The sequence below is a fragment of the Myripristis murdjan genome, chromosome 1, assembly GCF_902150065.1.
Source record: "Myripristis murdjan chromosome 1, fMyrMur1.1, whole genome shotgun sequence".
Taxonomy (NCBI): domain Eukaryota; kingdom Metazoa; phylum Chordata; class Actinopteri; order Holocentriformes; family Holocentridae; genus Myripristis; species Myripristis murdjan.
Window position 1 is genome coordinate 37,514,962 of NC_043980.1, and position 13,955 is coordinate 37,528,916.

The following is a 13,955-nucleotide window of genomic DNA, read 5'->3' on the forward strand; positions in this document are numbered from 1 at the left end:
ATGTAAAGTGCATATACAGCTGTCCCTCGCTATAACGCGGTTCACCTTTCGCGGCCACGCAGTTTCGCGGATTTTTTTTAGTGCAATTTTGCATGTTTTTTTTTTTTTTAACAGCGCATTGTGTTCTGCGTCCTGATTGGCTAAGGGACTGTAGACCATTTCAATCAACCTCCTCCGTGCCGTGTCTCCTGTACAGTACAGAATGCGTTCATTCTATAATACTGGACTTATTTTTCTACGAAGGTTTGAACTTTGAGAGTGTTTAAACAAGAGAGAAAAGTGAGAAAATGTTAATGCCTGTCTGAGAAAAGTGTATAAAGTATGTAGTGAGGGGTTTTACAGCCTTAAAACATTATAATAATTGTAAAAAATAAAGCTGACTACCTCCCGCGATAAACGAGGGACCAATGTACTTTTTTATACATTATAGTTATACATAATCCATTTTTTTAAATTTCTTTTTATGATTTATTCTTTTACAAATTTCTAATGCACATATTTTTTATATTTGTTATTTCTATTTCTAGTGATTTCACGTATGCTTATGATTTATTCTCTTGAGAATTTGACTAACTGCAACTGACCCATCGTCCCCCCGGGGATCAAAAAGGTATTTCTGATTCTGTTTGTAATTCATCGCCACATCCACGAAAAACAAAACAAAACAAAACATTCTCTGTAGTAAAAGTTGGGCTTTGTTCCAAAACGTTGCTGCTCACATTGGCATGCAAAAAACACTCGCACATCATCAAATATCCAAACACACTGTCAAATACCTTATGTGGACTTTATGTGGTATTTTACAGACCAATTTCTTTCCAATTGTTTCTAAGAAAACTTCAGGGACTGCTGACAAGTATCTCACACAGTAGCAGGAGCAGAAGTCAAAATTGGTCCTTCAGTTCCTGGCGAGTCTCTGAATGGCTATGGAGACTCTGGTGACAACCACACAGTTACTTATGCATATGATCTTTGATAGACACGAACCCTTTTGGGGAGTTGTGATTCCCAGCACCGCCACAGAGGGAGCACACAGATGGTGTCTGTGAATGGGCTCGTGAATTTGGACCCAAGGCAGGATGAAAGACTGTGGCAAACAGCCAAAGAAAACTAAGGGCATTTTCGGAAAAGCATTTACTTCTCTCTTATATCAGAGGTCAAACGACACTACATGGCTTTTACTATTTTGATATTACCAAGGATGAACTGATGCCGCTGAGACTTACGTCAGCCTCAATGGGGTCACACTGTAAGGTGTTGGCATTTTGCTTTTCTGGACCCATGATCCTCACTGTCGAAATCCTCCATTACTGCAGTAAATGCATCAGTGTTTCTTTGCTTGCAGCGCCAGACAAAAATTGTTACAAATGTAACTCATCCACTTTTCAATTTGCATGATACCTAGTGGAGGCTGACATCAGTCTGTATATAGACCGTATGTCCACGAGTGGCATCAGATAACCTTTGCATTTCAATCATTCAGTCAATCAATGTGGTAAATTGTTGGTCACCACCAGGAGGTTGTCTTTCCGCCTGCACCCTACATCAGGAGGTCAGAGGTCAGGGGTCCGGGTTGGCCATGGAGCAGCATCCCTGGAGCTGCTAGAGATTCTGTCTGATTCAACAGCAGCAGGGCAGAGGTATGTCGAAGCCAAGCTTGAATCTGGACCATGCAGTTGAGGGACATCTCTTTGAAGCTGAGCTGAAGTAAATCAACACAAATAATGAAAAGAAGGGCTATGCCACCATTATTTAATCAATGGAGTTACTCAGGTTCTTCTGTTGCACACAGTTTATTTAACAATATGGTATATAAGTAAGAAATGAGTCTTTAACCAGTTTTATACAGTGATTTCATTCTCTCTTCCTTATATTTATAGTATTTTGCTTAATAACTTGCATGATTTACAATAGGAGAAAAAGTAAATCCCCCTAATTCAAGTTTTTGTGTGAGAGAGGAATGAGGGTTGATGACGCTTAGTTTTCCTCGGTGAATCTCAAATACACCTGGATAGCACACGACTTAGTGTAAAACTTAGAGCATAGGGCGTCATCTGAGATATTGCCTATAAACAAGCAGTCAACCTTTGATCATTCCATCTCAGCTTAGGGGGCTGGTCATTTTCTCACACTCTCTTTACACTTTACAACATCTGTATGACAAAAAGGTATGACAAATTCTTTTTAATGTCAACAATTTTCTACACCTGCAAGACAGATTTTCCGATTTCCAGACCACTGAGATGTGGGTTGCAGTCTTTATTTCCTTGTTTGCGAAACCGGTCATAACTGTGTTTCTCAGTGACTGTGAGGGTTTGTGTCAGTGTCTTCATGTGCGCCTGCATACATGCCCGTGTGTACACAACCTGTTGCAGTCCATTTCCTTTTTTAATACAACTGAGTGCTCTTCATACACAGAAGGAGGAAGGGAGAGGTCTCCATCCCTGAACGCATTGTCTTGAAAAATGGTACAACACTAGATTACAACTGCCAGGAATGACAACTTGAGAAGAGAACGAAAACCTGGCCCAATTCCCAGACAAATTATTTTACAGTTTCAACACAAAAATGCTTTAAGGTTTTTTTCCAAAGGTACAAAATAAAAAGGTATGAATAATATAATGCAATTGTCTTGTAAATTTTCTTTAAAAAAAAGAAATGAGAAAGGCATGAAACCATACCAAAACAAACCAAAAATAAAACAAGTATCGAGCACATTTGGTCTCAACCAAAAAATATATTCTTTGTGATTTAAATTTCATTTAAGAAGCAATTTGCAAATCCCTCAACATTTTAAGGAAGAAATACCCATCACGTGGGCTTAGGAAACTATTACATTCCCTAGAAGTGTTGACTTTTTTTCTCCCCCCCAAAGTCTTTTTTTCTCTTTACAACTGTTGAAACTTTTTACATGTCAGTACAAAAAGCGTTCTCAACCTTACAAAGAACAAACAAAGCCTTCTAACAGGACAGAGTCCGGGGGAAACAAGGAAGAGGAGTGGGAGGATGGGTTCCTGGGAGCAATACTGTTTTTCAGTTCCCAGCGGAAATGCTACAATCCCTCCACAAACTTCTCCAGAGTGTCCCCTGTAGCATCTCCCACCATCCCTAAGTCACTGTTCAGCCCCCCTCTATTGGGTGTGTTAAGCTGCGGGAGCATGGCGCTTTGTTCTGGTGTCCCCATGTGTCCCTGTTCCATGGACCCTGAAAGAGGACCTCCCAGGCCTGGGTGTGGGGAGCCCGAGTGTGGTGGAGGTGGGTGCTGGGGCGAGGGCTGGGGCTGGTTCTGAACCTGTGGCGAAGGACTGGAATGTGGCGGCTGCTGTGGTTGCTGTTGTGAGGGCGGACAGGGAGACTGAACAGGTGCTGGGGAACGAACCTGGTTGCTGAGGGCGTTGGCCAGGGCGGGTTGGCCAGGGAGGTGGGCTCCACCCTGGGGCTGGCCAGCCAGCAGGTGGGTCTGGGGGCTCATGGGACTGGGCTGGGCTGGGGAGCCCATCTGCTGTTTCAGGACGGCCTGCTGCTGCTGGGGAAGCTGCTGTTGCTGCTGCTGTTGCTGCTGGAGCATTCGTTGGTGCAGGAGGTTCTGGGGTGAGTCCATCCCCATGCCGGGCTGGCCCATCTGAGCCATGGGTGGGAGCTGGCCCATGGGTCCCCCGGTTGCTCCCGAGCCTGCCTGCATGGCTAGCTGCTGCTGCTGCTGCTGTTGCTGCATGCGGAGCTGGGAGTAAGTGGCTGCTGTACCCTGGGCTTGGGGAGGGAACTGGCCAGGGTGTCCTTGAGGCATCACTCCCTGTTGTTGTTGCTGCTGCTGCTGCTGCTGTCTTAAAAGCTGCCGACGGTAGAGCTCTTGGATCTGCGGGTTGGAGTTGTGAGCTGGATTCATCAGCTGCCCTTGGGGCCCTAATGCGGTCATGCCCTGGGTAGGAGGCTGCTGTGGCTGCTGTGGGGGCATCCCAGGCCTCTGCACCGCCCCTCCTTGCATGGCCATGGCCTGCATTGCTGGCATTCCGGGCTGCTGCTGCTGCTGGCCTGCTTGTTGCTGCTGCGGCTGGTTGGCATGGTACTTGGCAGTTCGTTGTTTGATGAAAGCGGCCATTAGCTGGGGGTTGGATTTGAGGATGTTGAGGACTTGCTGCTGCTGCTGCGGTGAGCTGGGAGACTTGAGGGTGCGGAGGAGGTCCTGGAGGGCGTTGGGAGGAATAGCACCAGGTCTCTGGGGTGTCTGTGGCCGGACGCCAGGCTGCTGGGGTACCAGCATCCTCTGGGCCTGCTGCGGCTGCTGCCCTTGGGGCATCATGGCTCGCTGCATGGTCATTGCCTGCTGTGGAGACTGCCCTTGGGGAAGGCCTGGCTGTTGAGATGGGGCGGCCTGCATGGGTCCCCCAGCTCCGGGCCACTGTCCTGGGGCCATACCGGGCTGCATGACCTGGGGCCCCCGGGGCCCTGGCACCATCTGCATGGGGGGCTGCATGGGTCCGGCCATGCGCTGCTGTGGCTGCTGAGGGTTCATGGGAAGGCCGTTCATGTTGACCCGGTAGTTCTGCTGGTTCTGTTGGGCCTGAGCCATCATCTCGATGTGCCGCGCCATCTTGACTGCAGCCAGGGGAGGCTGCTGCTGCGGGGGCTGCTGTGGTTGCTGGGGTGGTTGGGGAAGAGGGGACTGCTGCTGGTGTAGAGGGGAGGCCTGGGGTCCTGGCTTGCCCTGGGACACTGGTGCTTGAGGCTGGCCATTGCGGGGTGTGTTGGGGAAAGAAGGAGACATGACACCTGCTGTGTTTGGAGTCTGCGGCTGGTTGGAGAGTGGCTGCTGAGGTGTCTGGGGGGTGTTGGGCTGAGGGTGGGAAGTGGGTGTGCTGGGGGCAGCTGAAGCTGGTGGGGACGGTAGAGGCATGGTTCTGCCTTGCATGGTGGCCATCCTTCTCCTCATCAACTGGGCCTGCTGGAGCCTGTGCTGCAGCTGCTGCTGGCGGAGCTTGTGCTTGATGTTCAGGCAGAACGGGACAGGACATTTGTTCTCCTGACAGTGCTTGGCATGGTAACAGCATAAAGCGATGAGTTGCTTGCATACTGGACAGCCTCCATTGGTCTTGCGCTTGCAGCCCTTGGTGTGCTGCACTACCCTCTTCATCTTCTGGCAGGACGGCAGAGAGCAGTTGGCATTGCGGCACTGGCAGGCATGGACTAAAGACTGGATGCAGCGCTGGATACTTAGGCGCCGGCTCTCCTGTGGACTCTTTGAGGCTTCTCCACTCTGGCTGTTGCTGTCGTCGTCCAGGCCAAGGCCCCACTTGACCATCTGATGCTCATGACCCTTGGTGTTGTAACAATTGATGCACAGATCAAAGTCCTGAAAGAAAAGAGACAGAGATCCGGTAGTTAACAACACTGTGTGGTCGAGGTTTCACAAATTCCATCACATAGGTAAATGATCATATTTCTGATCTAGTTATTCCTGATCTGATCTCTCTTCATGCTTTTACCTGTTTTAATCCACTACACTCAATAACATGCAATGCAAAATAACATACATGCACTTGAGCTTTGTTCATGTTTTTAAATGACTGTAACCATTTTGGTCACAGGAAACAAGATGAATTCCTTTGTTAAAACAGGACAGCATTATCCTATCTCACCTCACAGACGGTGCAGTGCCAGCGCGTCTCCACATGGTGCTTGCACTCATTGCAGGTGTAAACGAAGCGGTCCTGGCCCTGGTTGTGCAGCTCAACCAGCATGCACATGGTGCTCCACTTACACCTCCTAAGGGAGCTGAACTCCCAGTGTTTGTCCCTGGCCAGAGTCAGGAAGGCGTCGCGGCCATCCATCAGGTCACAGGTCAGCAGGGGGTCCGGGTCGATGATGGGCGGCAAGGTGTTGACCATGGGCCCAGAGTGCAGGTGGATCACAAAGAACACCTGCAGGAGACAAAAGTAAGTGCGAAAAACAGGTGAGACACACAGCCAAACTGAAATCAACATTCAAACAGTATTTGAAGAAGAACTTGAGGTATCTATTACAGGTATCCAAAAAATTACCTTTGTTCCAATGATGTGAAAGAACTCAATTTGTAAAGGTATGTGTCACCTTTCTTCAAATGGTGGCTGTCCGATTTAGGTACAAAAGTCTTCAGTTATTTTTGGCTTTTGAATCATAACGTGTCTTTGTAATACAAAAACAACTCCCAGAGGGCACCTGTGAACTGTAGCACAACAAACAACACAAGACACGAGCAATCTCACCTCTTTGTGCTTCTCCATGGTAGCATAGAGCTTCTGGGACAGGTCATTGGCTACATTCGGCATCCCAGGCTTCTTCTTATTGGCTCGGCTCACGCTGCTCTTGTTTTTATTGGTCTTTTTGTTGTTCTTTTTCTTGGCATTTTTGCTGTCACCCGGCGTACCCTGGTGTTTAATTACAATGGCCAAGAGTATGCAAATCAGCTTATTTTAACAACATACATCACACATTCTTGCTATCTTGACTATTGACATTTTCTATTACTCTGCCAGAAGTCAGTATAATTAGAGTGCTTTCAAGCGAACAGCAGCTCTGTTATTATGACAGAGGTGCTGCATGTTCATCTTCAGTATGTACAGTATTTTTTGCTGAAATTAGTTACCTTCAATATGTTCTGTGTCCTTTTTGCTGCCACAATGACAATTTCTCTTCAAGGATTTTAGGGTTTCATCTCATTTTATATTATAGTAAAAATTCACTTTGAGCACCAATGCATCAGACATGTCACACAGCTCTGACCTCAGGAGTTTCACAGGCAGCGGTGTTCTCTTCCTTCTTCCTCTCCTCTTCCTCCTGCTCCAGCTCCTTGATGCTCTCCTCCAGCACGTTGGGCCAGAAGTCACCTTCAAAGTAGGGCAGCTCATTGGCGCTAGTCAGGCGGTCCTCTGTTGCCTGCTTGAAGATGTCCTGGGATGGAGGCAAAAAACAATGTTTGATTCCAATTATTCAAAAACAAGGCCCACAGCAAATGGTCCTGTTGCAATAGAAACAAAACACTTCATTCAACTGCAATAGTTTACATATTCTGATGTGCTAAGCATTTCCACATTCTGTTTGTTAAGCTGTGTAAATTGTTTTTCAGTAAAACACTGAGGATTTTACTTGGTGGTATTTCCAAAAAAACAGACAGTTAGAGAGTTTTTGTTCTGAGAGCAACAGACCAATGGTATCACACTAGTCTTCAAGGGCAGGATGGTGTCCTGCAGGTTGTTCATTCTCCTTGACAGTTAACGAGCCAGTCCTGCCCGGCGTTCCAAACTGCATACTTCTGCTTTTTACTTTTAGTACGTACTGCAGCTGCCCTTACAAAGTATGTAGTGTAGTATGCAGGCGTATGCATACTATTGGGACACACTATATGCGTCAGCCCTGAAGTCCGACCCTCTTGCTCACTGCCGCCGCCGTCCATAGCGGCACATTTGAATGCTGTTGTCAAAATCCTGGTGCTGTTTCATACTGCGCGGTAGTCTTCTGTCTTCCTGTCGCTTGTGCTGTCACTGACTGAGGTGAGTGCGGTGACATCTTCAAAAGCCTTAAGCCAATGTGTGGGAAGACTACAAAGTGCCCCTCACCTTGTAATCATGCAGGATCCTCTCAGCAAAGGCCTTGTCCAGCATCTTCCTGTACCACTCCTGCAGCCTCTTAGGCTTGGGGATCTTCTGGTCGGCAGGGTGGCAGTGGAAGATGTAGTCGTCCCCTTCACTGGGTGGACATGCCCAGATGTGGCCCTGGGCATACCTGCAGAGACACAAAAAACCACAATTCAGACGAGGGACGTAGTGTAGTGGGTATGCCCCTAGTGGTCAAAAACTGAATCCTACTAAAAGACACTCACTGTCTCAAGCGTTCCTCTTTACTGTCTCAATAAAGGACTGCATAAGGACTGTGGATTGTCTGTTGTCTTTTAAAAACACAAGTCAATAAAAAATGGAGGAAGCAAAGGTGAAGGACAAAGTGGCTCACCCAAGTTTCTTGACATATTCTAGATAACCAATAAGGATCTCGTGGTAGACAGCTGTCCGTAGCATCCGAGGTCTGAAGAAGTGAATACTGTCAAGGTACGATATGTAGACCCGTCTGAGGAGAGGGGAGGAACAAAGACAACACCATTTAAGTTTCTGCTTTCTTTTAGGAAAAATAGCGGCCGATACAACCACACCTTCTGTTGTTGTAGGAATCTTAAACATAAAATGTATCCATCTATCCATGTATATGTGTCCAAACACAAAAATTTGCAGTTGCATTGCCTCTACCTTAGTACTTGAAATCACTATATTTCTAAGATGGTTAATAATATGTACCATGTAACATTACTACATATTGCTGTCTTTTGACACACAATACAGACCTGGTGTTGGGGAAAGGACAGTCGGAACCGTACTCCTGCACGTGCATGCCAAAGAAGCACACGTCCACACCGTCAATCTCCTCAAAGGCGAAAAGTGCTTTGGTTCTGTAGGGAAAGGCCTCGGGCATATCACCTGTGTCCACAAACCTAGTTCAACAGGAGGGAGAAAATCAAACTGCAATCACTCTATCAAACTGCACAAAGAGCAAAATGTAGTTTATTGAGATGAGATGAGAGAATTTGGCACAGTATTTTGGAAGAAACTGCAAATGAATTAAAATGTTTTCACCAAGAAAAAAAGTATACCCTCTCTGTAATTTCTTAATTCTTTACCTACTTTTGTTTTTACTATGTACGATCTCTCTAAGGAAATTAAGTGTCTGGGAACTTTGGCCTTTGTGATGGGGGACATAGGAATTCTGAGTCTTTCATTAAAGGCTTAAAAGCATAACTGTTCATTCAAAGTGAAAATGATGTGGCCTTTCTTACTTTTGTAATTTGATGTATTTATATTTATATTTAGTCTTTATTATCTTTATTGAATATACTTCTGCATCTATTCTATTTAACTTTATTTTATGTTTCTATTGATGCTGCTGTAACATAAGAATTTCCCAGTTTGGGATCAATAAAGTAGCCTAAATCTATCTATCTATCTATCTATCTATTTATGGTTAACAAGTTGTAGGGGTGGAACATGACAAAAAGTTCTTTCTTTACAAAAAAACAAAAACAAAAACAAAAAAACAACAACTTTGCTTGTATTACTGGTTGGATTTTTTTTTTGTATAGCCACTGGTATGCCATGAAATAATCACTAAAAATATTCTTCATTTCACTGCTATCCATTCTATTACAGCTTTTATTGACAGTCAAGGGCATAAAGGGACAATTGTAGGCCAAAGGTCATGAGTCAATAAAAAGCAAACAGCCTTGCATCAGTCAACTTGAAGATGACAGGCTCTTCTATTTGGGCCACCTCCCTCTCATGAAGGGACAGGCATCACAGACTTTGATCGTGTCTAACTAAACAGTGAATAACCGCCTGATGTTGTCACAGGTTGTGTGCACCATGTAATCAAATGTCAGCTGTACAACAGCTCTGAGTAGGCATAAAAGCATTATACAGGGTGCTCATCTTTGTATGGCATGGACAATAAAAAATAAAATAAGGACAAACACTAACTTTACAAATAGCATTGTTAAAGAGGGTGTGACATGTATTTCGTAGTCCAGAAAACACTTTTGTCCTGAGAGGGCCACCCTGTCTTCATTGTTGACTACTTAGCTACCAAAGACAGTTTTAGTTGAGAGGTCAGTTTAAAGTCAGTTACTTCTTCTTTCTTCTTTTCTTTGTTCTACCATTACTTAGGTTTAAAAGCCTGTTTCTGTCACAATCACAATACTTAGCAAGCTGTGTTGGTCTTTGACTGACCAAACAATAGATTCCAAGGTCAGGTAACATGACCTTCAAGATCTCCTCAGTCTGAATTAGGGCTTTACCCGGCTCACAATTTCCAGAGTCGACCCAGAGTTGGCATGTCAATACAATGATCCAAAGATCCACCACCCGACACACATTACATCAAACACAAAACTGTGTTCTCTGGCACTTTAGCAGTGAGTGTTTTGTGTGGCATGAAGAGCTGAATGCTATATAGAAATCTGTTTTTCACATAGTAGTACTTAACATCATACAACATTACTGAGTCAACCAGTCAACCAGGACAGTTGATGTTAGATTGCAAGCTTCATCACACCCAATGTGTTTTACTTCCAGACTTTACTCAATGTGTCCACCATGTTTGTTGACATTTGATCATTAATTTACGCTATTCCTATTGTATCATGTAACGCTGTCAAACGGTGACGTTAGCTTGGAAGTGGCTGAATGCTAATGTTAGCCATTGTCTAATGGTAGCTAATGGGTGATCAAATATATTGTTTTACCTTGAGCTATGACCCAATATCGCTTCAATTTTTACTATCCATTGTCTTTTCAGTTGTTCATCAATCAGGAAGCAGTGAAATGACAACAGTTTGTCAAATTCCCCACATTGATATGACATGCACCCTGGAACACAGCAGTGCTACATGATAGCAGCATCTGAGCTTCTCATCTTGAGTATGACGTCAGGGGAGGATGGCTGCAGTGTGAATACGGTCTATTCTCTGGCTAATTAATCCAATTAATCACACATCATCTAGCCATTCTAAAAGGATATAAAAACATAACATTTTGTTCATTCCCTATTGCAGTATATTCTAAGTACATATTTAAGAGAATGTGTCTTGTGTTACTGTCATATTGCAATGCCCAGTAACCATCTTAAAAATAAATACCAATGGATGATTCAACTTGGTGAATTTCAGTCTGAATGAGCATTAATGCCATTAATAGTGCCCTCACCTGGCTTTCATGCCGGGTTTAACCTCCACCGTTTTGTCAGAGCTGGCCACCACTCGCACAAACACCTCTCCAGCCTCCGGGTGGTTCTGCCTCTTCAAGTATTTATTCACACGATCCTCTATGTACATTCCCAACCGTGTAGACTGTAGCCCTACAATGTGCACATAAAAACACAGGGGAGGCATGAGAAGAAACAGTTCAGAAAATCTATAATTCAGTCGGATTTAACAAAGGCAGCTTCGTCTCTGGATTGGCTAAGAACATTTTTGTAATGTTGTAGGTCTTGACTGGATTTGAACTTGCTCTACCTGTGAAAAGGACTTTCAGTAAGCCTTTGGCTCAGTAAAAACATGGAAACCACCAGGAGCTGGAGTTACAAGGACTTTCCATGATAAAAGTGATGTTTCATGTGATACAGGGAGAGATGTAATCTAAGTTAAAACCAGATGCCATAAAGGTCAGACATGCTCTATGGGGTTACAAACACCAGGGAGTGAATGCCAGTAAAAACCACGAGACCAACAACAAAAAAGGCAGCCAATGCAACAAAGTCAACGATGGTTTTATGTCACAGACATTTGCAGTTCACACTAGGGACAAAGGTGGTTTATTTAATCATTTTTTCACAGTGCTTATGAAATAAAAGCGCAGTAAGGTGCTGAGATTTTAAATACTATGAGGAAACGTGGCCAAGGGAACCAAGATTGAGCCATCTGAATATAGAGAATAGTACTAACGTTTTGCAGAGAACTTGTTGTCCTTCCGTGTTTTACCACTCTTCTTCAAACAATTGTCACAGACGAATCTGGACAGAGAGAGAGAGAGAGAGAGAGAGAGAGAGAGAGAGAGAGAGAGGAAAATTATAATTCTTGCTATTATTAAACACAAAACATATGCAATAATACTGTTTACCATTTAGAAAACTGTGAGATATCTTTCTATTAGAGATTGTCTAATAGGGAGATATTTCACCTACAACATCTGAGACCAAAACACCAGGGGGCAACTTTGAGCACTAAAACTGGGCTAAACTGAGTAAAACGAATGGTGGTCTATGGGGCGTCACCAGGAAATCAAAACTATAAAATATAATCATTTTTATCCTGAATTGAGGATAAGAAAAGAAGCATCTGTATGTCCTTCGATGAATGAAATCTCAAAGTATTTAGGTGAGAAAATGCTTTTGTTCTCCAGTTATACAAATTACATCATGAATAAATTACTAGCCTATAGGATGATGGGCTGCAATGTGGCCAGCAAGCAGCCAGACTCAAGTACTGATCACGGTGAGTAAGTAATGGGAACCAAGTGTTTTTGGAATCAATAAACTAGCCTATATATCAGTAAGTAACTTGTTAAATCTTGTTTAAGAGTGGATGTGTAATTCCTCGCCGTATGTAAACACACCAGGTAGGTGTGAGATCCCTGCACCATTGTGCAGGGATACACTTCAGTTCTAGAACGACAGTAGTTCCACCAGGTTGGAAGTAAGGGGGCCGGAGAGAGCGTCTATTATGAAATCCTTGACAAGCATGTTATTATGCATCCTTTAAAAAATTTTTTGCAGCCTTGGTCACCACTCAAAATTGTGTCATTTATTTTGGAAAAGAGTAGTTGCTTGTTCTTGTGACAGGGAAGGAGTTCACAGGACAAACTTGCATGGAGTAGCTTATATACTATATAGGTAAGAACCCAAAGCATCACTTTAATGTAATGGTAATGAGAATGAAATGTTGTGCTGTGGAGTTAGCTCTATCCTTGTGGTTTCCCATGCAGGCAACAAGATATTCCGTGGATAGCTAGAGCTAGCCAAACAAGCTAAAACTGATACCTGTAAATAATCTACCTTTCATTGTTCTTTGGAAGCCTCACTGATCACCATACACTCTGCTCTGTTTGGCAAATTGTCAACAAGGCCCCTGATGCTGAAAAGACTGCTGCGCTCTTGATTTTTGTCTCACTGTGGTCAATGGTGATGGTTTGTTTTCCTCTCGCTTTAGACGTTGATGAGGACTTACCCAGACGGCCAGATGACGTCGTAGTGTAAGACACATATCTGGTGCATCTTCCGTCCACAGTCTTTACATTCAACAAATCTGAAGAAAAGGAAAACAGCCATTGTGGATATTTCACATCATTTAATTATCTTTGACTGGAACAGGTCCCAAGTGGTTGGAAACACAGCCCTCTAGCTTAAAGGTCGCTCATTCTAAATCATACTGGGTCAGACTGTTGACTGTTGATATCAACCACTGTACAAATTCTGAAACAGCTTGAGATCATGTTCCTGGTGCCCATCATCTGTATTGTTTCACTGTTGACAACTTAGCAGCAGTTGCAAAGAACACCTGCATTCAATTCTGTCTTCCTCCAGTTATTGCACACTTGCAAGTGTTATCACAGAAGATTCAAATGCAAGTGTGCCTTTTAGAGGATGCTGAAGTATCCTGAGTTCAGTTTAACTCTGTTTAAAACAGGCACTGCATGTCCAAGTGCATGGCCCAGGTTTTCTGATAGAAAACCTCTCTTGAAGCTGTGATTCTATTCAGCAGGTGGTGCTGCTGAGCTGCCCTGGGGCTCTACTAAAACCCAACTAATAGATTTTAGAGGTGTATGGAGACTGTGCACCAAAAGCACAAAAACAAAGCCAGATATAAATGGCAGAAGAGTTAGCAACTATCAAAGATGTGATTAGAAAGAAGGCAAGATAAAAGTAATTTTAAAGACAGAATCCTTTAATAATGTGACATTAGTCTCTCTCACTGATTTAGTGTGGGTGCTTGTCTACTTACGGTTCAGGGTCTAGTGTATCATTCTTCTTCCTTTCAAACTGGTCTTTTGATATCATTCTGTATAGGCAATAAAGGAGGGGAGGGAGAGCGAAAGGAATGAAAAACAGTGATAGAAAATAGACAGGTACATACAGGAATTAAGCCATATCTAAAAATAAAAAACAAAAATGACGCATTTTCCTTCTACCCCACTCAAAATGCAATTGGTTTATTAGGTGCTTGGAATGAAGCACCTCATCAAGAGCTGGGCTATGTATGTTCGTCAGTGTTGGCAGAGTCTGTGGGTACATCTGTGAGGATGTATGCACAGGATTATACAAGATAGCTTTGAGATCGAACGTGTCAGCATGTGCATATTTACTGTTGCTCTATGGCACTCCAATAA

General features: G+C 43.9%; 1 protein-coding gene across 6 annotated transcripts in view; it reads right to left on the reverse strand.

Moving 5' to 3' along the window:
• Nucleotides 1-1,777: 1,777 nt before the first annotated feature.
• Nucleotides 1,778-13,955, reverse strand: part of crebbpa (CREB binding lysine acetyltransferase a) — a 64,875-nt gene continuing 52,697 nt past the window's right edge. For all 6 annotated transcript variants that reach the window (XM_030058417.1, XM_030058440.1, XM_030058432.1 and 3 more), the window contains 11 exons: nt 13,571-13,627; nt 12,797-12,874; nt 11,516-11,583; nt 10,779-10,929; nt 8,369-8,515; nt 7,984-8,097; nt 7,593-7,758; nt 6,760-6,927; nt 6,243-6,404; nt 5,637-5,918; nt 1,778-5,350 (listed from right to left, as the gene is read on the reverse strand). In XM_030058417.1, the coding sequence (XP_029914277.1) occupies nt 3,053-5,350; nt 5,637-5,918; nt 6,243-6,404; nt 6,760-6,927; nt 7,593-7,758; nt 7,984-8,097; nt 8,369-8,515; nt 10,779-10,929; nt 11,516-11,583; nt 12,797-12,874; nt 13,571-13,627 (3,691 nt within the window). In that variant the 3' untranslated portion in view covers nt 1,778-3,052. The remainder of the gene's footprint in view (nt 5,351-5,636; nt 5,919-6,242; nt 6,405-6,759; nt 6,928-7,592; nt 7,759-7,983; nt 8,098-8,368; nt 8,516-10,778; nt 10,930-11,515; nt 11,584-12,796; nt 12,875-13,570; nt 13,628-13,955) is intronic.